At 39.3% G+C, this 24,863-nt stretch overlaps 3 protein-coding genes and 1 pseudogene across 4 annotated transcripts; all 4 read right to left on the reverse strand.

Moving 5' to 3' along the window:
- Positions 1-1,542: 1,542 nt before the first annotated feature.
- LOC110060241 (uncharacterized) lies at positions 1,543-5,745 on the reverse strand (annotated as a pseudogene). Its single transcript, XR_016207136.1, has 3 exons — positions 5,731-5,745; positions 2,201-3,403; positions 1,543-2,080 (listed from the first exon to the last, which is right to left on the reverse strand). The product of XR_016207136.1 is annotated as an uncharacterized LOC110060241 (transcript).
- Positions 5,746-6,128: 383 nt separating this feature from the next.
- On the reverse strand, positions 6,129-12,216 carry LOC110060251 (cAMP-dependent protein kinase type I-alpha regulatory subunit-like). The gene is made up of 9 exons (XM_020767004.2): positions 11,995-12,216; positions 11,690-11,845; positions 11,512-11,603; positions 11,353-11,414; positions 11,026-11,072; positions 9,421-9,519; positions 7,987-8,229; positions 7,235-7,316; positions 6,129-7,059 (listed from the first exon to the last, which is right to left on the reverse strand). The coding sequence occupies exons 1-9, from the start codon at positions 12,163-12,165 to the stop codon at positions 6,887-6,889; spliced, it is 1,125 nt and encodes a 374-aa protein (XP_020622663.1). The 5' UTR covers positions 12,166-12,216; the 3' UTR covers positions 6,129-6,886.
- A 5,177-nt stretch (positions 12,217-17,393) lies between these two features.
- On the reverse strand, positions 17,394-21,490 carry LOC110060269 (uncharacterized). The gene is made up of 3 exons (XM_089288952.1): positions 20,516-21,490; positions 18,132-18,240; positions 17,394-17,557 (listed from the first exon to the last, which is right to left on the reverse strand). The coding sequence occupies exons 1-3, from the start codon at positions 21,398-21,400 to the stop codon at positions 17,490-17,492; spliced, it is 1,062 nt and encodes a 353-aa protein (XP_089145078.1). The 5' UTR covers positions 21,401-21,490; the 3' UTR covers positions 17,394-17,489.
- A 1,283-nt stretch (positions 21,491-22,773) lies between these two features.
- On the reverse strand, positions 22,774-24,666 carry LOC110060293 (uncharacterized). The gene has a single exon (XM_020767052.2). It carries the CDS (start codon positions 24,352-24,354, stop codon positions 22,954-22,956), a length of 1,401 nt encoding a protein of 466 aa, XP_020622711.2. The 5' UTR covers positions 24,355-24,666; the 3' UTR covers positions 22,774-22,953.
- Between the last annotated feature and the right edge of the window lie 197 nt (positions 24,667-24,863).

The following is a 24,863-nucleotide window of genomic DNA, read 5'->3' on the forward strand; positions in this document are numbered from 1 at the left end:
TCTTTTCTTCATCGCGGTGTTTTCTAAAAGAAATAGAAAACATGTTCTCTGTGTTTCTATCCAGTTATAGCAACACTCCATAAAGTTTGGGAGAACTCAAAAAAGCTGTGGAAACACTCGCCTGCAGCTCGTGTTCCCACAGCATTCCTCATTCTCCCAAACTTCCACTTGTGTTTCTATAACTCGATAGAAACACGGTACACGTTTTTTATTTCTTAAATAAAACACATCTTGAAAAGAAAGGGACAGTTAAGGTTATGGAACAACAACTCAAACATAATTTGGAGCTGTAGCTAAATTACATCCAAATGCCTCACTTACATCCTTATATTTTATTTACATCTGTACATTCAACCAAATATCAGGAAAAAAGGACAGGACTTCCTTAGAATGAAGGTAATAATATTATATTAACACTATTTTGAGTATTAAATTTAATCCTTGCTAACAAAATTACCACAAAGTACCTTTAGTTATTGATTGTAAAATTAGCAATAGTAATTGGACTGAGTGGAGTACAATTCAGGGAGTAATGGTATCTGTAACAAAATTCTTGATCGTGATTGGTTCTCCACATGCCCATTTGTCATGTAATCAGCACGCGATCACGTGGGTGTCCAATTACAGGTATCCAATTTGAACTTTTTGTTATTGGATACCTGTAATTGGATACCCATGTGATTCACACGTCAATTACGCGCACTTTAATGGCTTTGTACAGGTTTGAAAAACTTATGAAATGCGCTACAGACGTTTTCGCTCAAAAGAAGTTCTCAAAAGACATTTGTTATTCCAAAATTTGTTATAGATACGATCAATTAGTAACTGGACCCTGTGTCGTACAATTCAGGGAGTAATCATGCTCGTAATTTCAAATCGGCCTTGCACTTTGCACTCGTCCAATTTTGAAATTACTCACATGATTACTCCCTGAATTGTACTCCACTCAGTCCAATTACTATTATTAATCATGAGAGTAATTTCAAAATCGGATGAGCGTGAAGCGTAAGCTGATTTGAACTTACGAGCACAATTACTCACTGAATTGTATAATGTGAGGTCCAATTACCAATCAATCATATCTACAACAAATTTCTAAATTAAAAAAGTCTTGGGAGAAATTCTTTTGAGCGAAAAAGTCAGTAGCTCTTTCCATGAGCTTTAAAAACTATACGCAACATTAAGAAGAAACCATTAAAGCCCACGTAACTGATATGTGAATCACTTTACGTATCCAACTACAGGTATCCAATTACAACTTTTTGTAAATGGATACCTGTACTTGGACACTCACATGAACGCGCCCAATTTTGTCACAAATAGGCACTCGGAGAATCAGTCATGATCATGAATTTTGCTATAGAAGGATACAATGTGTAAAATCAGTACAGTCGCACTGATTTGGAAATTAGGGCTAATTGCATTTTAACCATCTCATTTTTAACATATTTAACATAGTTATCAGTCTTTGATTACTTCTTATATTAATACCTAATGGACTACAGTATCAGCCTGGGATCACTGCAAAAACAAATAACAAACTTCAGTCATAAAAACAATTTTAATTTCTTTTGTGCCAGTGCCCTTTTCATGTACCACACTTGATCTCCTGGTCTTCTTTTCGCTTTGACTGCCAAATAGAAAGGGGAGTCCGGCTCTTTCATCTCTTCTGGTCTGTGACTTTTAAATTCTTTGTATGTCTGAACTAGGCACTGGCTGGTGCCTGGGTCTGTACTCATCTGTGCTACGGGCAGAAAAACTTGACGTGGCTTAGAACTACATCTAGCTTTCAAAACAAGACTTTCTTTTCCAGTTGTTGGGTCTTTTGCCAAGGATACATCACCCCATTTGAGCCGATGACTTTCATTTTTACGAATGCGAAAGAGATTAAGCAGGTCCCGTGAAACTTGCCTCTGTAGAACAGCAGCTTCATCACAGTTCTCTAACTTTCTTCTTTTATTCTCTAAGTCTTCTTCAGCAGATAGAGGTCGTTTACCCATGCCACTGGTAACTCTTTCATTTGACTTCTGGTCATCTTGTTTACAATAAATGTTCTCCTTGTTAGACCCTGTCTTTGCATCTGTTGAAGAAAATAATTCTATGATTGTGTATTAACACTGCACCTAGGGAATGAACTACCTGACCAATCATAGTGGGTGACATGGACAAATGAAGAAAACACCTTGTTTGGTATCTTTACCTTTAAAAAGATCCTCAATTATCCCTTTGAATCGCTCACATGCGATGCTCCATGGGTACATTCTTCTGTAATTCTCTCGCAGGTGAATAGCATTATCAGATCTCTCTTTGGGTGCTTTGCGGGACAACTCCTCGATTCTCCTGGCCCATTCCTCTGGCTCTTGACTTGCTACAACCACAGAGTCTCCACCTTTTACTTTCTGAAGAGTTAAAACGATTCCTGAATGCCTAGAGATAAGAACTGGGATAGCAGCAGAAATGGCTTCCAAGGCAGCTATGCCAAAGCCTTCAGCACGAGATGGCAGAACAACCAAGTCTGCGGCGTACAGCATCCTCTTCACTTCTTCTTGATTACAATGACGACGGATTGTTAGTTGCTCGCGCCTAATCCCCGTTTTCTTTACAAACCATGCCTCTGTTTCTCTTTGTTTGCCACGTTGTGAACCAACAGATGTCAGTTTGAATCTCTCTCCTAAGGTAGCGATTGCTTTTCCAATGATATCGTATCCTTTAACAAATAGGTCCTCCGAGGTTACTCGGCCAAACACGTAGACACTGAAATCATCTGTCACGATAGGACCTGGCTCTGGAAGGAGACGCTTCGGCTGATTGGCAAAACTCTCCAAAATTCCCGGGGTGAGAACCTGAACATCAGTACCCGGAAGACATTTTCCATACTTGTATTGTAGTCCGGATCCCACGCTTACAACCACATCAGCCGCTTCGCACAGCTGTATTTCAAGCTTGTGCTTGTTTTCGTTTTCATCAATCGTATCTACTGTCGATCGCTTCCCTTTCTTAAACTTTCCGAGATCTTCACAGAATACGTGAACAAATTGGATCCATTTGCACTTTGTACGTTCCGCTATGAAATACGCAGGGCTATCACGATGTCAATTGAAAGTTGCGGCGGTATTTTCAAATGATCTAGGGGATCAGTAGATCCAGGAATACTCTTGGCAGTGATTAAATTCACTCCGTGTTTACTGGCGTCTTTTCTGTCTTCCTCGTCGCTTTGAGTGACATAACAGAAAACATTAAAGTTCTTACTCAAAGCCAAATTCAGAGCAAGCTCTCTATTGAAAGTGGTTAAACCACCTTTTAAAGATTTCCATTCGTCGCAAACAAACAAGGCATTGATAATAAGATCTGTCTGTTCCTTAGCACATAAAAAATACTCGGTTCTTCCTCGCAGTACATAAATCTACATCACCAAACTACCGAAGAATAGCGCGAATCGAATCGAACTTCCCTCCAAAAGTCTCTTGCTTTGGGCAGGCTACGGGATTGGTTGATAACTTTTGACGTCAGAGTTTATAAGCTCGTTCCCAGGCGCCCTCCTCTCCCTCCCCTTGTCGGTTGGGTGAAGTCGTTTTCAAATGACACCAAAGTTTCTATCCCCATCAGGCATAAAAAGTAAATTTATATCTGTTTACAATTTTACAGTTCAATAGTGTGCTTTTGTTTGGAAACCAGAGTATCGATATGTGGTGCACCTACATGGCGTTTCCATAATGGGCTCTAAATTTCTGCGAAACATTTCGACGAAAAGCTGCAGTTTGGAAAAGCGCACAGACCGAAAACTTGGTGAAGTGTCGTCTTTATTTATTTCATATAAGATCACAATTTCTTGACTTCATCCACTGAATGGTTTTCGATTTATTTTATATTGCGTGACAGTGAAAACGAGTTATTTGTAGAGCATGTACGTGTTATAATGGCTCATATATCGTGATGGCTTAAGGTTACCGTATACCTTCAGGGTTGTCTCGCGTCCAAGCGATGTAGCGCGTCCGGTTTAAGCTGTAGATACCTAAGCCCCTATATCAAATTAAAGCTTATAGAGCTGGCTATCAAACCATACCAAAAATTTTGAAATAAAATGAATTGCCAATTTTTTCACGGCCACTAAATGCAAGCGTCCTAATCACCTTTTGGAAGCTACAAGTCAAAGCGAATTTTGTTTTTCGCCAATTTATGTTTTTCCTCGGTTTCAGGACAAAAAGCGCTAAAAAGCGTGTCTGCGTTTTTCCACATTCAATTGTAGTAAAAAGTTACAGAACATTTTCGAAATAGGATTTAAAAAATGTGAAGTGATCGTACAAAAATCGCTCTCGGAGAAAAAATATTTCGAAATAAACAATTCGTAGACACGTGTTTGTTTTTTATATGTTAATCTAGCTACTGTCCAAATTTGAGGGCAAACAAACAAATTCAGTTTGAGTTGTAACTCTTTAAAGTGTCTGCTTCAAGCGAAAAAAATTATTCGAGAAAACAGCGCTAAGAAAAATATCTTGCTTCGCAAACAAACTCCGCCCACAAACGCCTTCAGCTGGGTTCTCAGATCACTGAGCCAATCAGCGCTTGGAAAATTTACTACCATTAACTCGCGGTGAAATTTACGCGTGAATCTGCAAAAAAACCTTGCGTTTCGCAATGCGCTCAAGGCGGAGAGATAATTTTTCTGCAGCTGGGTTTTTCTTGAAGCTGGTTTGGCAAAATGGGGAAGACGAAAAAGGATACGAACGCTAGAGTAGTTGGGCGACGAGAACAAACAAAAGAAAGCGCGGCAGAGCAAATGTGCATGGATAATATTCCAGTGGATCTCGAAGAGTTAGACGATTCATCGGTATCGAACTCAATAAAAGAGTCACCGTAAACATCGCTGTTATCGCTGTCGAGTTCCAAATTTAACACAACCTTTCTCTTCCCTTGACTCGATCTTTTTGCCCGCTTCATACGTCCGTAGCTTCATCCGCGAGGCCAACTTTCGCTTCTTCACTCATTGATGTATTTTCATTCATTCTTCGCTTTTTCGAACTGGTAAACGGAGTTTTCCGTGGTCCATGTTTACTTATAACTTAACAGAATTACATCTAATACGAAAAATGCTTGGATTAACAATGCTGATTAACTGAGTAGCCAGCCAATTCGTGGTATCCATATCGGTAATATTCCGGCGAAAGTAGTCTCGGTTGATTGCATACACGTTATAGGGCTGTCAATCAAGAGGGAACTTTTACTTCCGGCCATAACGTAAATCATCCATTTCTCCGCCAATATTAGGTTTTTTTCAATTTTGTTTTCAGAAATTAGAGATTACTCTTCGACCATTAGTTTGAACCAAAAATCCAAATTTGAAGAAAATTGCCGATCTGAAGGTATACTGTAACCTTAAGCCAATGAGAACTCTTGAATGGCATTATTCAATGATCGCTTGTGCTTCCCAAACGTGGTATCTGAAAGGTGTACAAGGGGAATCCCAGGTTAAGGGTGGGGTGCTCTTTGCAAGATTTAAATTAACCCTCTAAAGGAGACCAATCGTGAATCTTCAGGCTGAAGATTGCCGAGGACTTTTGTAAACCAAATTAACAAATAAGAGATTTAGTGACTTCATGATGATAAAGATGCTATAAAGAACTTCAGCACAAATGGTGCAACAAGGCTATGCTAGACCCGGAGGGTGGATGAGGGGGGCTACTCTACAAAGTTCTATACGGGCAGGCTCTGCCCTGAGGTCTAACCCCTTACCCTTTTGTATAACATTTTAACACGAAAGGTACCCGTTTCGTATACCTTTAATTGAAAAAAGGTGCCCCTTTCACATATTATGAACGAGTCACCAATAAAGGAAGTCTTGTCATTTTCATGTAGCGCCTAACAATTAATGATATGATACAGCCATAAGGTGAATCTGTTCAAAACATTTTAATTTAAGGTCCTTAAAATAACTAAATGACAGATTAACTTACCCTTTTATATACCTGAAGCCTGAAAAAGCTAACCCTTTTAGGCAGAGCCTCCCCATACAGGCCACTATAGGGAGTACCCTCTGGGACAGTAGATTGATGCCACATCCACCTAGTTCTTGTATTACCAACAAGTGACCAGTTGAAGCAAAAAGGTCTGTTTAATCACAACAAAAACCCTTTCCACTGCACTTTTTATTTTTCATTCTTACAATTACTTAATTACATAGCACTTTATCATGTTTTTCATCAAACCACATAAAACTATAAATAAATAACATGAATAAAACAACCAAACTGTGGACAGCACAAGTTAATGACAAGGACAACTCAAAATCACTAATGCAGACCCGTAAAATAGGTTGTTAACTATAGTCACTGGACAATACAAAATGGATGTGTTTCATATTCACTTCTGCAAATATTTGCAAAGGTGGATCACACCTTTCATTTTAACCTTTGCAGAGAAGATTTTTTTTTTCCTTAACTTAACCTAGCACAAAAAATGGAAAGACAGCTCTACAGAAGGTGGCAATTTTATGTAAAATTACTTGCTTCTTGACATAATTGTTTGGAGAAACCAGCAGTTTGAAACTTAAAGATATTGGTGTTGAATAGCCTTTGTAGATTTACCTAACATACAGTACCTTTAATTGAATACTAAAAACGTAAGTGATAAAATAGAACAAAGCATGGGAAGACTACAATGGCCAAACAAAAACAAGATTAACAATGCTAGACATGGATCGCGACCAATAATTATAAGTTTCAGGGAAGATATGCAAATAACTTATGATTCTATGACATAATGTACCTACACTCATTGCTGTAGTATTACAATTGCCTTTATGCAGATACATACAGGGTTATCCACCACTCACTTAATCACTGGATCTGTTACATTGCTAAATACAATCTGTAGCTGATCACTAACTTTATTACACCACTAATGAAACAAAGCTGTTATACTGCTGTATGTTCCTTTTGAGGATGTCGATACATGGACCCAGCACTCGTTCAAACCGCTGCCTGTCGAGTTTGACACATTTTAGTGTTCCCTTTGCCCGGACTGTTGCAGCTCGAGGTCGATTAAGGACCAAAGCAATTTCACCTGAAAGCACAAATTTGATACTCCTCAGTCTGCATTTTGTGACATCTAAACTTTTCTTTCCCTATGGCAAACTCAACTCGTGCATCCAATATCAGTTGTTGATACAAATTGCCAATCTACATTATTTTACACTACAGTGTTAAAGTCCAACACAGCTTCAAATATCCTCACTCACCGAAGTAGTCAGACTGTCCTAATCGGCTGACCTCAATATAATCTTCATTTGGTGATCTACGCTGCAACACCACAGCTACCCCCTATAAAACATTACTGGTTAAATCTTGAAATCGATGAGGGATTATCATGTCATTTCTCATTAACTGTACTGAGCTGTAGAAGATGTGTGCCTGGAATATCCAGGGGCCTCCACTGTGACCAGCCAGACCCTAGGCAGTATAACGCTCCCATGGCTGGGAATCCCTGCAACCCAGGAGCCCCCACCCAGTCTTCCAGGCACCTGTCACACGGAGTTAACAGTAGAGACAGGGATGGGAGGGGGGCAGAAAGACGTCAACAAACAGACCAAAGATGTGCAGGAAACTGCTCAATCCTATGACCAAAATGTTCCAGGGACCATCATGCTGGAACACACTACACGCTAGTACAAAGCTGGAACACACTAGTACAATGGCGAAGTGCACTGAACCTGCAATACCATACGAATACCGCTGGCTGGAAGTAACAGCAACTAGTAATGTAGCTTTGTTGTAAACTTTGTTGAATTACATTTAACAGCATTATAAAGTCAATACAACACCAAGCAAACAAGACAAAAATAAAGAAAACTGACCATCGAAACTTCAGTACTAACCAAAATGGCAAAACGTTACCACTGGGAATGAGCTTAATAATGAACAAGATCAGAACTTAGGTTGACAGCATCACATCCTTGAAATATTAAGTAAGAGTTTTTCAGGAAATACTTACATCAACAATGATGTAAAATTCATCACCATGCTCTCCCTGAACTACAACATTTTCATTATCCTCATAAGAAACAGCTTCCAGTGCGTCAGCCACGGTAAGGCGTTCCCATTTATCCAATGACTCGAGAATACTGACTTTCTCAAGAAACTGTTCATACATTTTCCTCTTGCGAATCTGACTTCCCATCAATATCCGTCGGTAAGTCACTCGATCAATGGCCCAAAGCTTCACATCTGTTTTTGACTGAGACACAAAGCAGACAGACAAGTTGATTAACACACATATCATGGCAAAATAACCAGTCTTGCATTAAATTGTTCTTCATTGCCAGTGTTTTGTAGAGTTTGAGATTGATCAAAGTCAAAATTGAAGAATTCAAAAAAAAAGTGGGATCCCGATTTTTCGAACATCCAAGGGAAAGGAAAATTAGTTTGAAAAATCCAGTAGTTCAAGAGATTGGGTAAAAATACCGAGTTCTACTGAGGGGAAGGAAATTACTTTTGGCTTGAGTTATCACAGGGGTTCAAAAAATCAAGGGTTAGAGAAGTCAGGATTCCACTGAGTGGATAACCAGAAATCCTCACTGAAAGGTGCCAAATCTAAAGCAAGTAGCACTCAACTTTTTCCCCCTTCTTTAGGGCATGGGTTATTCTAGTTATTAGCATACAAAAGTTGAGATCCTACTTAACATAGTATAATGCAAAGCAGTCACTTAGGTTTTGTAGTGCTTCTATTGCAATGTCTACTTCTACTACTGTTCAGTCAAGCATAATTGCAAGCAGTTGATGACTTTCTCTTAATCAACAAGCTGCTCCATGATTACCAATACAGTTGTAACAATGATTACTAGTATAGAAACAGTGTACCTAAGTTGCTAACCACTTAGCCCCATGAAAACTTGGTTACACTGGCTGCACATTATACAATGAAATATTTCTAAATAGATCATGAACACTAGTCCAAGAACTCCAAAGATGATCAGAAATGGTCGCCAGACATCAGTTTTTAAACTTAAACTTCAGACTGTTCCCTGATAAAAATATAATTTCCGTGACCAAAATAATAAAAGCAAAAATGTCAGATATAGTAGCAGCATTCAGCCTCCGTTAAAGCCACCCTTTTTACCTTTACAATGACAGTTCACCTTCTTCATTTAAGGAAAAACATTGTGGAGATGACAATGAACTAAAATGTTTCTTTCAGCCTTGAATGGTTTTAAATCAGCAGTGTTATTATTTCAATTGTAACTGACTTTTCTTTAAATTTCAATTTCCCAGACTCAAAATAAATATCCTTGACTTTTTCTGACCTTGAAGACTTTTCATTTTCCCTGACCATTTCCTAACCTACAAAAACCCTATCAGAGAAATGAATTCCCTTGGCACAACACTTTCCAGTTCATCATAAACACAGCATAAATCAAATCTTTCCCACCTTTATAGTTGCTGCTCTTGGTGTGCCATAAATCAGGGCCAGTTCACCAAAACTGCCTCCTTCTCCAATGGTGGAAACATATTCCTCACTGACAAACACCTGATGAGAGCAAATGAAATGTCAGACAAACATAGATTCCTTGAAGGTAGCCCTCCCTTTCAACAATACTGGATGACCAGGAATTCATAAATTTCACCCAAACAGGGATGGGAGCTAAATTTTGTAAGCCCTCATCATCCAGGCTGGTTAACTTTACAACTGGACCAAAAAAATATAATTTCAACGCATACAAAAGGATTTAGACTTCCCCTGGCAAGTGCTAATTTCAACTCATCCCAAATGGATATCCACTAAAAACAAAATACACTCATGGAACAATTTAGTTTTAACAGTACAAATGCCTTCATTACACATTTGTGGCATCCAACTAGCTTAGCTTTTAAAGTTATTTTGGATGAACAGTATCACTTCGTAGTTTAGTAAAAAAAATTTTTTTTTTTTTAAATTTTTTTCAATTGTTAGCTAACAATTGTAACAATTGTGAAGGTACACTGTTGCAACTTTACAATTTGCATTTGTAAAGTTGTTATTGTTTTTGTTGTTGTAGTTACCCTCGTTCCTCTATTCTACCCTTAAGTTGTTTAGATGTGGAAAACTTATTTGTATGAGCAGTCAGTGGTTGCAGTATTGAAAATTATAATTCTTTACAAAGTGCAGTTTATAATCAGGGTTGACCATGTAAGGTTCAACAGAAGGCCAAACAGTTGAGATTTATGATATCATTCTGCATACTGAAGAACTCAGGCAAGATCAAGTTTTGGGTACAGTAAATTATTTTTGGAAGAACCATTTCCATTATGCAAGATGCCCTCTTAGTTGCCAGGTTTAAATCTACGCAGGGATTTTGTAGGCTTGGGAAAATATTACTGGTCATGACAGAAACAAATGAAAGATTACTAACTCTATCAAGAGAAAATCAATATACACAAAAACTCTAAGCAGAATATAAAACCTCTAACTTTGTGAGATCCTGTGGGAAACATATTTCTGGTAGAAATATCTCGATGTAAAAAGACATAGACTAGGAGTATTTACAAAAGCATGCTACCATCTCGGGAGGGCTTCGACATTAAACTCAACAAAATAACAGCTAACACTTTGTTGTGACTGAATGGTGGTCATTTTGGACTTTCTTAGCTAATGCAACCTCATCAACCAAACAACGTTTAGCAAAATGTTTGGACTCCTTAGGAAAATTAGAAGTTCCAAGGAATTCCAAATTTTTAGTGCCTATCTAGCCCTCCCATTATTTCTGCTCCAGACCTTGCACAAGCGGACTATCTACCAAACAATCAAAATTTCAGCACAAAGCAGAAAAGGCAAGATTTTCCTTAGAATAACTAGAGGTAAGCTTATGATTTCCAGCGGATCTTCGCAGAAAATATCGCACTTTTAGACACAATTTGATGTGGTATGTCTTAGCGAGACTACAAGAACCACCAAGGTTCCAAACTATTTGGGAGTCTTGGAAGTGTGGTAATCCATCGAGCGAAGTGCTTTGTGCGAGTGTTCAAAATTATGTAAACAGACAACATGGATATTTACATCAACTTCGCCACTGTCAATGATGTAGAAGTTATCCCCCTCGTCACCTAAAACAGCAAAAATAAAGGTCACATCGCCTAACTTTAAATGCTACGCTGTTTTAATACTTCTCTGAGAATACGGGCTGCCGCAATAACACCGCCTGAATTATAAGGGTTGCAATAATCTTGTTAAGCTCATGGAAATGTTGAGAACAACAAACATTCCGAGCAGTCAAAAGGAGCGAAACGGCAGTGAGTCACTTACGAAAACTAAAGGTCTACATATTCGCAAAAAAATCGGTTCTAAAGATACTACAGGCTTAAAACGCTTTGATTTACGTCGTACCTTGCTGGATGACAGTCTCACCGGCACCGTGTTTGACCAAAGACATGGCGTCAAAAATATCACTATAGGAAAAAAACGACATTCATGTAAGTACTTAACATAAAATGTGTTACTAGTTCAATACCAATTCTTGAGGTTAAATGCTTTTATCCCACTGACCTTCTTTCTCCTTCGTCCAGGTGAGAAAACAGGATGTTCTTTGCGATTGCCTTCGATAGGGCGGCCATAGTTTTGTAGTCTTTTGGTACGACCTGTAAAACCAAGCGAGAGTTTTTGCTGTTGTCACCATTGCCACTGCTTTTTCTTTGCAATTATCTTAACCATCGACGAAAATTACCTTTTTCACATAAGAAGTAGCTTCGTCTTCTGTAATTGGTCCAGCGCTAACAGCACCGCGACGTTGTCGAGAAAAGCCACGGACGGGCCCGGGGTGATCCTCAATTTCAAGTTTCTGTTCAGGTTCGCTATGTTCCTGTGGCTCTGCCTCATGCTCCTGGTAAATAAATTTAAGACAAATTGCTCATCTAGAAAATGAAATGATTTGTCTGACCGGTTTACATGCAGAATAATGAAGTGAAAACACAACCAAAAACAACACGATAGTGTAACAAAGCTTCGATATGGAGCTTAAAAGAAAAACACCTTTTCTAGCTTTTCGAAATATTCCCGAAAGAATTTGTGCGGGTTGTCTGGCTTCTTGATACATAGCTGCACGATACAGTCCTTTAGTATAGCTTGAATGTTATGCTTTTCTACATAAATTTCACATTGCCTGAGCGCTTCGGCATCACCATCTTGCTTTTTGGACGCCATTTTACTCGCAAATGTCGCTCGGATCGCAGAGAAGAACTGACGTGACGTCACACTAACTTATCCAATTCTACAGGGCTGTGACGTCAATGTGACGTCAGAAGATAGATGCGTGGGTACTTACAGTCAAATAATATACCAAACTGCTGAATTTTTACCGCAAAGCGGATTGTGTTCCCAACGTTCTTTACAATATAATCCAGTCTACGTTTGCGTGAAAAACAAAGGCTGAATTTTTCCAAATTAATCCAGAAACAATGAACGTTGAAAATTACAGCAAGAATGATAAAATAATAAAAATAATCGATTTTCTTCATGGTTAAAAAAGGACTGAAATATGAACCGTCTTCAAATTCAGAATAATAATAGTACCATCCGTCGCCCCCGCAATCTTGCAACAATTCAAATATAATTTATAGCAATAGCTTGCACCTATTTACGTCGAACTGTGACGTCTGTTTGCGCAGTTGAACTTTCTTCGACTATGCGGTTTGAATTGGAGTTAACATTAGTCACGTCTGCACTATATTTAATTTCTTGCCCTTGTTTTCGTCGACGTTTATATATTGGCTTTTTGTTGTGAGGCATTAAAATGATCTCTTCCTTGAGGAGGTACTTCCTCAGCTTATCGTCCTCTAGAACATGAATAAAGCGTTTCACAGATGTCGCATCTTTAGTTCCGTTTCATCCTCAACATTATTCCGACTTTTAAGTTTTCATTCCAGTTTACTGTTGTGCAACACATCTGCTTTTTCAGTTCCACGTCTTCCATTAATAGTTGATCACTGAATATAAATACCCCTTTGTAACAGATCCGGTGAATATTCGTGTTGTCAAAGAATTCGATGCCTAAAATTGCATCGAGGCATACGATATGAAACCCGAGAAGTTTCACGAGAAAAGGGTTAAAACAAGACAAAAACTCTCGTCCTCAGTGGTACTCGTTTTAAAATGTCGTTTCTTCCGCCACGTGACCAAAAGAAACGGAGGTTCTGATGCGCATGCGTCCAACTATATGAACAAAAGTTGATCAGACAATTCTCGTCCCCAGATGCCACGCTCGTTTTGGTCAGAACAAAGAAACGCGACTTCTGGCCCCACGACCAGCCGGACCCGTTTTTGTATCTTCAGCTAATCAGGTTTATCAGGTTTGACGGGATGTCCGAGAATCGTGCAGGTCAAACGTTGCGCGCGCGCGAGAAAGAGGAGGGCCAAGACTGAACTAGTCAGAATCAAAAAGCCTTGCTGGACTCTGCATCAATTTAGTAAGTGATGATAGACCTGTTTTTTTGTTTTTTTTCCTTTCGTTCAGTTAAGAGAAATTCCTTCATCAGATTTGCTCCTCCCTGGTTGAAAATATGATCTTCCTGGAGTGGGGAATGATGCCCACGAGAAAAGAGATAAATTTCCGACGGTCATCTTAGCAAATTTTGAGAATGAAGTGTTGGTTGTCCGTTTTTCGTCGGGGTTGTACAATGAAAATATTCATCAAGTCACTGGATTTTTCTCTGTGCTGGAACCCGTTTCTCGAAAGGCCCGGAAACGTTTTGGGCCCGCAAAGCTGTTCTTAGTTAGTCTGTATCTACAAACAGAGAGCTGCATACGCCTGAAACTTCTTGTATGGGAGTAACCTTCGTTAAATACAACAGCTCTGTGATCATAAGGTCTGAGATTTTTCTACGGCTTTCTGGGTTAAAACACATCTCGGGACCTTCGAGAAACTGGCCCCTGGTAAAATTTAACCAGTTCCGACATCCTGCTAAAGGTTTTTTTTTTAAGTAATAGTCAAATTCGCTAAGTAAGTTGTAAGAATGCATTAAAACCAACAAAGAAAATATAAATATTGATAAAAAAAAGACTGCATATTTTCTTGGTGTTAGCCGTTCCTTGGAGCCATGAAACTGACTGAATTAGCCAAGTCCTGGCTCTGTCACAATGACAAATAGATTTTACATATTCTACTTATAATAACGATTCAGCTTGCCCCCCTCAGCTTTTTTGACGCAGTAGAGTCTTCTATAGGGAAGTGAAACAACTGCCTCCAAGCTACTAAATCTTGATCGCGCCGGGAACAATTATTTTAGCAAAGATACGGTAATCAAATTTCCTAACTGACCCAACTAGTGGCGCCAGATGTAAGAGATACGGCGACCAGTTTTTAAGTTAAATGTAACTAGAACGTTTCATTTTAATTATCTCCAAATTAATGGCAAGGTGTTCATCTTATTGAAGTATCAGGTCAACTGGGTAGAAAGAACAGAAAACATGATACATTTACATTATGCATTGCATTCGGGGCATTATAAACACGCGTCCTCTCTGTCTGATTTGACTACCCCGGTCTATCTGGATCGAACGATATTTGAGATTTGATCGCGAAGTTCGCGTGATTTTATTTTGCGAACAACATATAGTGGAGTAACGGGCCAGTAAATGTCAAGATGCTTCACGTCTAAAAGAGGCAGATAGCACGGTAATGTAAAAGTAAAATTAAATATTTAGATAAATACTAAATAGTGGGAAACACGATTCATACCTCATTATTTCTCTGTCTAACCCTATCACCGTGAACGTCTTTAGACATAACTGATTAAACCATAGATTTCGCCGCCGTCTCATTTATACAGCTAGTAACTTGACATAGATCTCTCAACACTCAAGTAATTTATACACATGTACAGGCCTTTTGTTAGGTCACAATTAAGACGTGTTAGTTCCAGTATAATTGTCATAGCTATCAATTTATTCCAGAATTTCGAATAAATAAATAAATAAATAAATAAATAGATAAATAAATATATTTTCTTTCAAATCGGTCTACAGTCTAACGTCCTAAACCTCTTATTGTAAGGAATGTTCCCCACAAAGAAACTCTTTGATGAACGACAAAGTCTTCTTTTTTTCAGCTTGAATTCCAAGCGCCAGTCACCCGAATTGATAGACAGCGCGAGCCTTTATTCCAAATCTAACGAAGTTATACATTATTATTCAAATATCAGCAAAACTTCTATCACGTCTGGGATCAGTTAAAGAAACAGAAAGGGAATAACGCTTAAATAATTCTGAATTTCTGTGAAAAAGGGGAGACAATCATTGGAATCATTTTACATGTTGTGTGTTTGGGAACATTTAGGGTTAACCAAATAAATTATTCTTTTTGACACGTTTGAGTTGACTTTTTTTCTGTTTTTACTTGCATGACATGAATATTAATAAAAGCATGATTCATCTGAACGAAAGAGGTCGATGTTCTTGATAAGGATAAGGAATTGACAGTTGCAAAAATTATGCGTGTTGTCAGCTTTTATTTTATCGCTTTAATTTTAGAAACATCTGAAGAGTAAAACATATTACGTTTCGATATCGTCAAGATATCATTGTCAAGTGAAAAGTAAAAAAAACGTAGCGCAGTTAATATATGCTTGTAGAGTGTGAAGTAGTTTCATGCAGAAGAATGAACGAATTACGATGTAGTGTCCAGAATAAATTAATAGTTGATTGACTTAGTGGGTCGAACAAATACTTCTGTTCGACTGGAGTCTGATTGTGTGTTGAGTTTCGGTTTTCGCACACTATGTATAACATTCCCTAGATGAGGCAGTCCAACCCTCGCTGACGCCTTCTCAGGATTGCAGTGTAGATTGTATTACGACTAAAAAGAAGTTTTGTTTTTCTCATCATGGTGTATGACTACTCTCCAGGTAATTTGTTTCATTAATCCGTGGAAATAGCGAACAGTGTCTACAAAATTGCAACAAAATGAATCAGTATCCCGGGGAGTGGAGTGGGGGTGGGGCTCCAATATAAAAAAAGGACGGGATGCTCGTCGGAAGTGTACCTTAAGAGGTACCAAGATCCTACTTCATGGTGTGGCTTGCGATTTTTTTTACCCCTAAGAGGTTCCAATTCTAAAACAACAAATAAACCGACACTTTCGTCATTTTTAATAGCAATAAAGACGATTGCTTTGAGTGCCTTCTTCTTTTTAAGTTAATGAAGGCGTTGTCATAAATCATTTGATTGTCAAATATCTCGTCATATTTTTTCGGCTCCATACCCTAAAAGGTACCGCGCAAGCTCCGGCTGTGGACCTTTTGAGACTGAACACCCTAAGAGCTACCAAAACCACATTTTTAACTCTTAAAAGGTACGACCAGTACTCCCGTCCTTTTTATGTGAGACTCTCTCCCCCCCCCCACCCGGGGGGTTTGGGGGGGGGGGGGGGTCATGTCCCAAGTCCTAATCGACTCAGACCCTGCCCTCAATCCTTCCCAGAGCAATCATCCCTTCAAAAATGGAACCTGCCTAGAGTGAAAATGGGCAAAAACACGATTCGCTTCCCATACTCTAATTCTCTGCAGCGGAAATAGCACACCGGAAAATCGCACTTGTTAACCGTCAGCTGGTTTTAGGCATTTAAAATTTTGATTGCAAATTGTGGTTAAAAAAAAAACACTCGGGGGTGGATTTAGAAGGTGTGGACTGGTTGGCTAGCCACTCCCCTCTTGGTGAAGCAAAAATGAAAAAAAATGAAGAAGATTGTGAATATTTTGAAGGAAACAGAGGCAAAAACTCTGGGCAACCCCAAAGTACTAGCCCCCTCCTGAAAATCCTGGATCTGCCCCTGAAAAACCACTCATTTTTTAAATTCTCTTCAGTAGAAATACGCAAATGACATCGAGAAAGATCGTTTTCGGGATCCCTTTTGGGTTGGATAGATGTAAAAAAAGTTGTTTTCGGTTGGTTTGATTAATCAACTTTTTCAAAGTGGGTTGAACAGTTGAACTTGTTTACACGTAAAACTCATCATAACAATGTTTTTTGGACTTAGTGACATCATGGGTGGTCTGGTGTGCGCATGAATCAGTGCAGAGCAGCCTCCTATCTATCCTATCTACCTGCAGTCATACCCTCCCTCCCTTCCCTCACTACATGGCAGGCCTGATCGCAGGTTAGCTTCTATCAACCTCAATCCCAGGCTCTCCCTCATCAATGACAAAGGATGATAAGGAGAGAGAGAGCCTAAGTAAGAGGTGGAACTTCTATCAGTGTTGTGAACCCATTATTTGATTCGACACGAAATGTTAACCATGTAGTATGGCAGGCTAAAACCACAACACCCTGCCCCCTCACTCACCTCCCCCCTCCCCCCCCCCCCCAAAAAAAAAAAAACACTTTGCAAACAGAAATAACTGGAATCCTTACTGGCGGCTCTGATAAACTTGAACCACTTTTAAAATTTCAGCACTTTATTTCTGTTCTTTAGAATTGATGTTTGATTAATGTTTCATCACACTTCTTTTCACAAGCTTCCTCTCTGTAAAATTTTAGTCTGTCAGCAACTGAAGCACTTGGTGGACTCGGGATTCAACCAAAGCATTTTGTTCACTTGCTCCTAAAATTGTATAACATGGAAAAATAATTTGTGAGCAAATACCAAAACAGAGACTGATGGATTAAATAGATTTATTAATAGTAACAAGACTGGTAACAAATTCAGACAAATGTTATTAACATGCCTAAATGCTTAATGGAAAAAAAACAAATATCTGTACTGCAAAAGATGCCCACATTATTCTAGTCTCTGTAGTACTAGTCTGTCAACTGAACAGACCCTTTATTTTGTCATGAGTTCATCGAGATTGCAAGCTTAGCAAAATATTAACCTGGCATGTGGGATATCAACAAGCCAAAACCAAGGGGGTGGGGTTGGGAAATTTGTGTGTGCTTACTTCACTCCCGCAAAAAAATGTCAGCAAAAACCTCTATGGACAGACCACTATAGTACTGAGAGCTTACTTATCATGCAACCAATGTTCCTTGAGAAGCATTGATGTAATGGCTAAAGGGGTGCCAAGTATTACAGTGAAGACTTACATGTATAGAGATCACAGCCCCTTTTACAATGCATTATGCTCAAAATTTTATCGATGTGCTATGGATTTTTTTCCACTTAATGACAAATGTACCTGTTTCACTTTCAAGTCTCTGCTCTGCCATTTCAATCGTCTTGTCTTTGGCCGTTCCCTTCAACCCTTCCAGATATTTGAGAAGAATGTGAAAGTTCTCATCAGAGATCTGCAGAAGTTAAAAGGTGTAAGTTAAATTTCTACAACATCATCACCTCCATTGGTGGATATAACCATTCACAAGTATGGTTAAGCTATGGGAAAACAAGCAGGAGGTATGGTGGCTTAACGGTTAGTGTGCTGGATTCCGTATCAAGCAGCCTGTGTTCAAGCCCTGGCTGGGGTCATTGCATTGAGTTCTTGGGTAAGACACTAAACTCTCACAGTGCCTCCCTCCAGCCAGGTGTACGAAAGGGTGCTGGCAAATTTAATGCCGGGGGTAACCCTGCAATGGACTAGCATCCCATCCAGGGGGGAGTAGAAATACTCCTAGTTGCTTAATGCTACAGAAACTGGGGTAAGCTCCCGCTGTTTTGGCCTGACAGACTTTACCTTGTTTACCAACAGTGAGAGAACCCTTTTTGCAGACTAAAAAAACTGCTAATAGTTTGTGCTAGCTTCCAATATATGCTAGCTTGTCCTCCTCCTCTGCATCTGAGAGATCAAATCTTTAAAAGCCCTGTTTCAGACCTAGGTACTGGAAGCTGTTAGCAAATCAGACTGGGTTACACTTCTAGTACTTGCCAAGGAATATTGTGCTCCCCCCCCCCCTGCCAGATGTGATCAATAGCAGGGCCAAAGGTACTTAAATCAAGAGCTCCTGAAGCTTAAATCAGGGTGGGGGTAGCAAAATGTTTTTTTTTTTGGGGGGGGGGGGAGGGGGTAGGAGCAAGTGTCCCTCCTCTAGTCAAACCACTAGGGATGCTAATGCAATGTACTTCCCAGAAATCTAGCTGGGCTTTTTCCAAAATCAAAAATTTCTGGTTAGTTCAAGAGAAATAATAATACAAAATGAGCTGTACCTCCCATTCATCTTATGTTGTATCAAAAATTTATTACCTCATATCTAACCCCTTCTCTAACTTGTCACATTGGAGAGATTATGGATGATGTTCACAGCAAACCAGCTGTTTGTATGGTAGAGTAAAACAACAGTTGTATTGATTTTGTAGTGAATAGCAAGAGATATTTTCTATTTTTCTGTCATTTATTTAGGGATAAGAAGAAGCTGTTTGCCATAAACGTCATGCTTGACCTCTATATTATCCGTCAGTACAAAATGCAGACTGCAGACTGCAGACTACAGACCACGGTCATCTTCGAAGAAAATTTGTATTATTGGGGATTATCTTTGGCCCGTTTTTTCATATACTTTGTTTCTAACAAAGCATCAAGGTCCTGTTAGTTCTAAAGTAGAATTTAAAGCTGTCCCAGTCTTCTCATATCGCATGAGAGTTCAGTAGTAAACAAAAATAACATGTAATAATCAAGAAACAACAATTAATCAGCATTCATTTTGTAGCCAAATGCAGACTAATAGCCTTTAAGCAGGCTCTTCACAGGGTCAAGAAATTAGGAAAGGAAAAAGGGAAGAAGACTTACATCCAAAATGTTCCTTCATCTTGATAGATTTTCAATGTTCAAGGGTGACCACACACTGATTGTTACATATTAATTAATGATTGTGTAGTTAACTAGTTACCATACAAGTGACAAGAAAATTATACAAATGACCAGCCGTGAAAATGACGCTTCGCTTTTTCCCATAAGAATAGAAAGAAATATGGCCAAGAATAATCCCCAGTCTAGAAGATCATCACAGAAAATGCTTAGTAAGTTATAAACAGACATGCTGCAAAAATTTAATGTGACATGTTATCACTTATTAGATGGAAAAAAACAGTCTTTATTCTCAGTCTGCCCTTTATACCTAGTCTACAGTCTGCAGTCTGCATTTTGTCCTTAACCTACATTTTGTACCCAGTTTGCAGTCTGCATTTTGTACTGACTGTCTATACTATCATGACCAGCAACGGTTTTCAATGTACCACCACTATTAACCTCATTATTTTCATTGTGTGCAAGATTTCTGGGAAATTACCAGATGGATAAAATTATAGGAGATAAGAATCTGCAGGGCAATGTGCCGTAATGATTGGATTTAGCACACTCCTTCCGATAAGCACCCCCTTTCTCATAAGCACTCCACCTTGGGTGCTGTTTTCTTTCATACTGAACCAAACTAAGACGTCATGTTCAAAATGAAGGTACCCCATCCCAAATAAGCGCCCCCTCTCCAATAACCGCCCCTCCCTAGGTCTACCAGTAAATTAGCACCCCGGGTGCAAAATGGAATCATTACTGTACTTGATAACAAAATTAATGTGACTCATGTATTTGAGACATGTTTGCAAATTTACGAAACACTGGATGATTCTACTGACCTGCTCTTGATCAAACATATTTTGTAGAAGCCAAACTTGACGCACTTTCTTGAAGTTCCAGTTGCTCCTATCAAAGTGCCATGTACGTAAATAGTCAACACCTGGGTGAATGGTGGCTTTAGAAGCCTCTCCTGGTTGACGTTTTGATTTCTTTTTCTTCTTTTTCATGACACTGTCTGTTTTTTCAGTGTCCACCTCCTCGCTAAGCCCTGAATTGTTATCACTCCTTGTGTTAAGGGTGTTCTCTAATTCGATTTCTTTTTTCCTCTTTTTCTTTTCCTTCCTACCTTTAACCTCATCATCAACATTCTTTGAATCACAAGTGTTTTGTGCGTCGCCTATTTGACTTATATCTTGCTGTACTTCATAAAAGTTCTTTTCATCTTGCTTCCTTTTCCTTCTTTTCTCGCTAACCTCGAGTTTTGGCTCTTTTGTGTCTTTGTTATTTTTACGTTTGGAATGTTCACGATTATAATCTCTTAACTCTTTCCTTTTGGTATCACTTTCAAAACCAGGCTTGTCTTTACAATCCCTCTCTTCACAGACATTAAAATTTGCTGTTCCTGTGAATTCCACTTTAACCATTCGTTTCTCCTTTTCCTTACTCTCATGCTTATCATCAACGCTACCAGACGGTTCTGATGAATCAACGCTTCTGTCCTTCCTGCTTTTCTTTCGTTTCTTAATTGAATCCCTCTGAACATCATCACCCAAGGAGTTCTCCCCGTCAGAAGGCAGAGCACGTTTTAGTAGCGGCAGTGTTACAGGCTTCTGTTTTTCACCTTCCTTGCGATCTACTTCAACATTGTTCTGGTGATAATAATTCTGGACGGATTTAGCTTTTTCTTGGTTTCGTTTTCGGTCCTTTAATCCTCCCTTTGTCATGCTGGCGAGGAACTAATTTCACGTGTTTACTGTTCTCAAATATACGCCATGTTGCCAGAGTGCTTTTCTCGTTCCCAGAGCCTCCTGCCATTCTTAGTCGGCGGAGCCTAGGTACCAGAAAAGTTTAGAGTCCAGCCACCGACCAACCACCACTTTACCAAAAGCTATACTTTGATGGATGAATACCGCCTCTGTTTATCAAGTTATGCTTCAATATTAGTATGACATAATTGCCCAGCCACTGGTAAACTAATTATAGTAATCTTTATGGCATAATAGTTTACCATAGCAACAGTACAACTAGCTAGTTCAGTGACGTCAGTGACCTCCATTTGTTATTATTGAATTATGATATATATGATAAGGTTGATAAGATGTAGCTTTTTGCAAAGTCAAGTGGGTCCGCTGCCACTCTATTTTTTTCAAAAACTTAAGGTGGCTGTCACAACCCCCTAGACAGAATTTTTTTAAACTTTACAAAAAGTTGCATCTTACTCTTAAAATCAAAATTTTATAATAAAAAAATGGGGCTCACCCAAGAATGCACCAGCAAAAATAAGCATGACATACAAAGATGGTAGAGTAGAAGAAACTTCACAACTAACTGTCAGTCAGAACATAAACTATTAAAAACTTTGCATCATTCCTCCTTTATATTAGATAGAGTAGGTCAGCAGCCTTGGGTCCCAAAGGACCCAAAGTCTCTTCTGTTGCGATTCTTTGTGCTGACTAAAAGGCACCAGTGATATCTTGAATTGAAATTGATCAGCTAGGCCGGGAGTAGGAGATTTCATTTGTGCCTTATGTAGTTGCGATTATGGACAGTTTCAAATTCTGCTCAGTTCATTTGGATTGTGAGATTCTGGCAGGTATTTTGGGGGCTAACCTACAGGTTTACACTCAGTAACCCTAATGACTTCTTATTGATTCAAACCATTATTAAATTCATATCAAAATTTAGAGATTTGTAAGCAAAGACAGACTGTGAAATAAGTATGTACATACAGCAAAGAACTTGAATAAATACTGTTTAAAACATTGGTGTTTCTAGGTTTTTTTGTGTTTTTTTTTTTTTAAGTGAAGGTAGACATATAATTTTTTGGGTTTAACTGTGGTTCCTGATATAGGAGTTTTTTGGTATAAATTATCCCCTCTCAAGGAGATTATTAGGGGGTATTAAAATTCATACTCTTTCATCACAGTACATTTAACCCAAGTCTCCTTAGCATGCCCCCTCCTCTGGGAGATCATGGTCTCTGAAGACATGAATAACTGGGGTACCATAGGGATTGCTTCATAGCTGTATCATCATTATGGAATTTTTCTGGGTACTTTTGCTGTGGTAATAACTTGACAATACAGAGAGACATCTGTTTATTCAAGTTGGGATTATTTATTGAAAAATGAAGTAATTCTGTCTATAGTTTTACTGGGTTAATTTCAGGACAATGGAACTCCAACATTGGTTTATTCTTCCAGACTTCAATTTTTTTTTTCAGTAACTCTAAAGAAACAAAGGACATGTTTCCAATTTATTATATTTATTGGCTACCTTAAGCCTCTTGAACTTCAAAAGTCGAAATGTTCATAACAGCACCGGATGAAATTAAGAGTTGCTTCATTTCAAACTTGCAAGCTATGATAGCAAGAAAGAGTGGAGTTTCCCCTGTCATTCTCCTTGCATTAATGTTAGCTCCATGTTGTAGCAATAGTTGGGCTATGTTGACATGCCCCCTGATTGCTGCCTCATGGAGGGGCGTGTCACCTGAACCACTAGACGTGTTTATAGTACTTCCTTTTTCGATAAGGAACTCAACAACTTTTTCGTAACCATCTAATGCTGCTAAGAACAGTGGTGTTTTCCCCTCAAAGTCTCTAACATGAAGGTCAGCACCCTTCTCAACTAAAAGTTCAGCGACTTCCTTTTCTACAACATAGTGAAGAGGTGTTCGTCCATATCGATCACACAAGTTGAGACTACTTCCATACAAAAGTAATAATGCAACGGTGTCTTTGTTATTAATTTTTCTCACTGCTAAGCTCAAAGGTGTTTCTCCTTTAGCAGATGTAGTATCAACACGACTCCCACTTCGTAGAAGGTAACTCACAACTTCTCTGTATCCTTCCTTAGCTGCGTTGTGAAGTGGGGTGTAAAGGGCCATGTTTGAGACATTTACACTGCTACCATTTTGCTCAAGTGCCTTTACGCATAAAACATGACCTTCTTCTGCAGCAAGTAAGAGAGGCGTGTCTCCAAATCCGGTAGAAGATTGGAGATCAGCTCCATTTTGAGTGAGAATGCCTACAATTTCAGCGTGACCCTTACCAGCTGCCATGTGTAACGCACTCTTTCCCCAAGTCGATTTACAGTCGACAGGAACACCCAAGCGGAGAAGATACAAGACTGTGTCTTTGTTTCCTCCCATTGCTGCGTAATGGAGAACTCCTCTCCTACCTCTGTCTTTTCCATTAACGTCTGCTCCATTTTCAACCAGAAATCGTACAACTCGACATGAATTAGAGGCTGCAGCAAGTAACAGAGGCGTGGCCGATCCATCGTCTCGGAATGGCGAAGGTTCGTCAATACTTTCCCCCATCTTTAAAACTCTTTTGACGTGTCTAACACTACCTTTACGTGCCGCTTCATGCACGAGTGACAATTGCTGTGTGTTCTTGTCGGCACTCTCGATAATTTTTAACAATTCTGGGGCGTCGTTGTTACCTTTGACAAGATCTCTTGCTGTTACAGAAGTGTCACACGTGGCTTTGGAGTTCTTTGCCATCTTTACCCTCAAGGCTATTGCCGTGTCCAGTTTGCTTGGACTACAACAAAGAATAGTTTTACATGTAGTAACGTCCCTTTCAATGCATGCAGCGTGTAGTACGCTACATCCATTATTATTATTATGCGGCGTACAGACAGCCTCGAAAGCCAGAGATGAGAGTCGATCCATAGTTGAATCAATCAGCCGCCATTTTGGTAATTTAGCCCAGTCCCCCGAGTACACCCGATATCAGCCCAGACTTCCGGCGCGAAAAGGTCCTCTTGCCTTCTGCAAGTGTACTAACGGGCTAGCGTTTTAGGGTATTGGCAAGGAAGGGGGGTCTTTTATAAGCTTGAGATGGTTAGGGGCATCGCTGCCGGTGAGGAGATCCTAAAGGGATTGACAAGAGATGTTTTGGAATAAAAAGGCCAACTTTCCCACGTCGGGTCCCTTATCGTTCACAATCCACCGTAGGAAAAAAGATGGCGGCTGTTCATTTTACTACAATGCCTTGCAAACTTACACAGCTTATAAGGCACTAAGAAAGCCAAATGTTTATATTTGTCCCTGTACAAAGGTCATTGAGTAGCCTGGGTTGCGCTAAAAACTGTGGGTAAATGTACCAGTCGCCATCTTTTTGCCTAGAGAGGATTGCCACTCCTTTCAAGTTATGTGAACTGAACAGATGTCGTACGGGG

The sequence above is a fragment of the Orbicella faveolata genome, unplaced genomic scaffold, assembly GCF_042242905.1.
Source record: "Orbicella faveolata isolate gen_17 unplaced genomic scaffold, um_ofav_v1 contig_2, whole genome shotgun sequence".
Classification (NCBI taxonomy): Eukaryota; Metazoa; Cnidaria; class Anthozoa; order Scleractinia; family Merulinidae; genus Orbicella; species Orbicella faveolata.

Bases quoted from the DNA above. Each gene is read 5' to 3' on its own strand.
- LOC110060251 (XM_020767004.2), bottom strand. From the start codon at position 12,165: ATGGCGTCCAAAAAGCAAGATGGTGATGCCGAAGCGCTCAGGCAATGT. The intron at 8,230-9,420 runs GTGGGAAAGATT...TTTGTGTCTCAG, and splicing joins CAAGAGCAGCAACTATAAAG to TCAAAAACAGATGTGAAGCT. The intron at 7,317-7,986 runs GTAAGTATTTCC...AATGTTTTATAG, and splicing joins AATTTTACATCATTGTTGAT to GGGGTAGCTGTGGTGTTGCA.
- LOC110060293 (XM_020767052.2), bottom strand. From the start codon at position 24,354: ATGGATCGACTCTCATCTCTGGCTTTCGAGGCTGTCTGTACGCCGCAT.
- LOC110060269 (XM_089288952.1), bottom strand. From the start codon at position 21,400: ATGACAAAGGGAGGATTAAAGGACCGAAAACGAAACCAAGAAAAAGCT. The intron at 18,241-20,515 runs GTCAGTAGAATC...TAACTTCTGCAG, and splicing joins ATATGTTTGATCAAGAGCAG to ATCTCTGATGAGAACTTTCA. The intron at 17,558-18,131 runs GTACATTTGTCA...ATACAATTTTAG, and splicing joins GAGACTTGAAAGTGAAACAG to GAGCAAGTGAACAAAATGCT.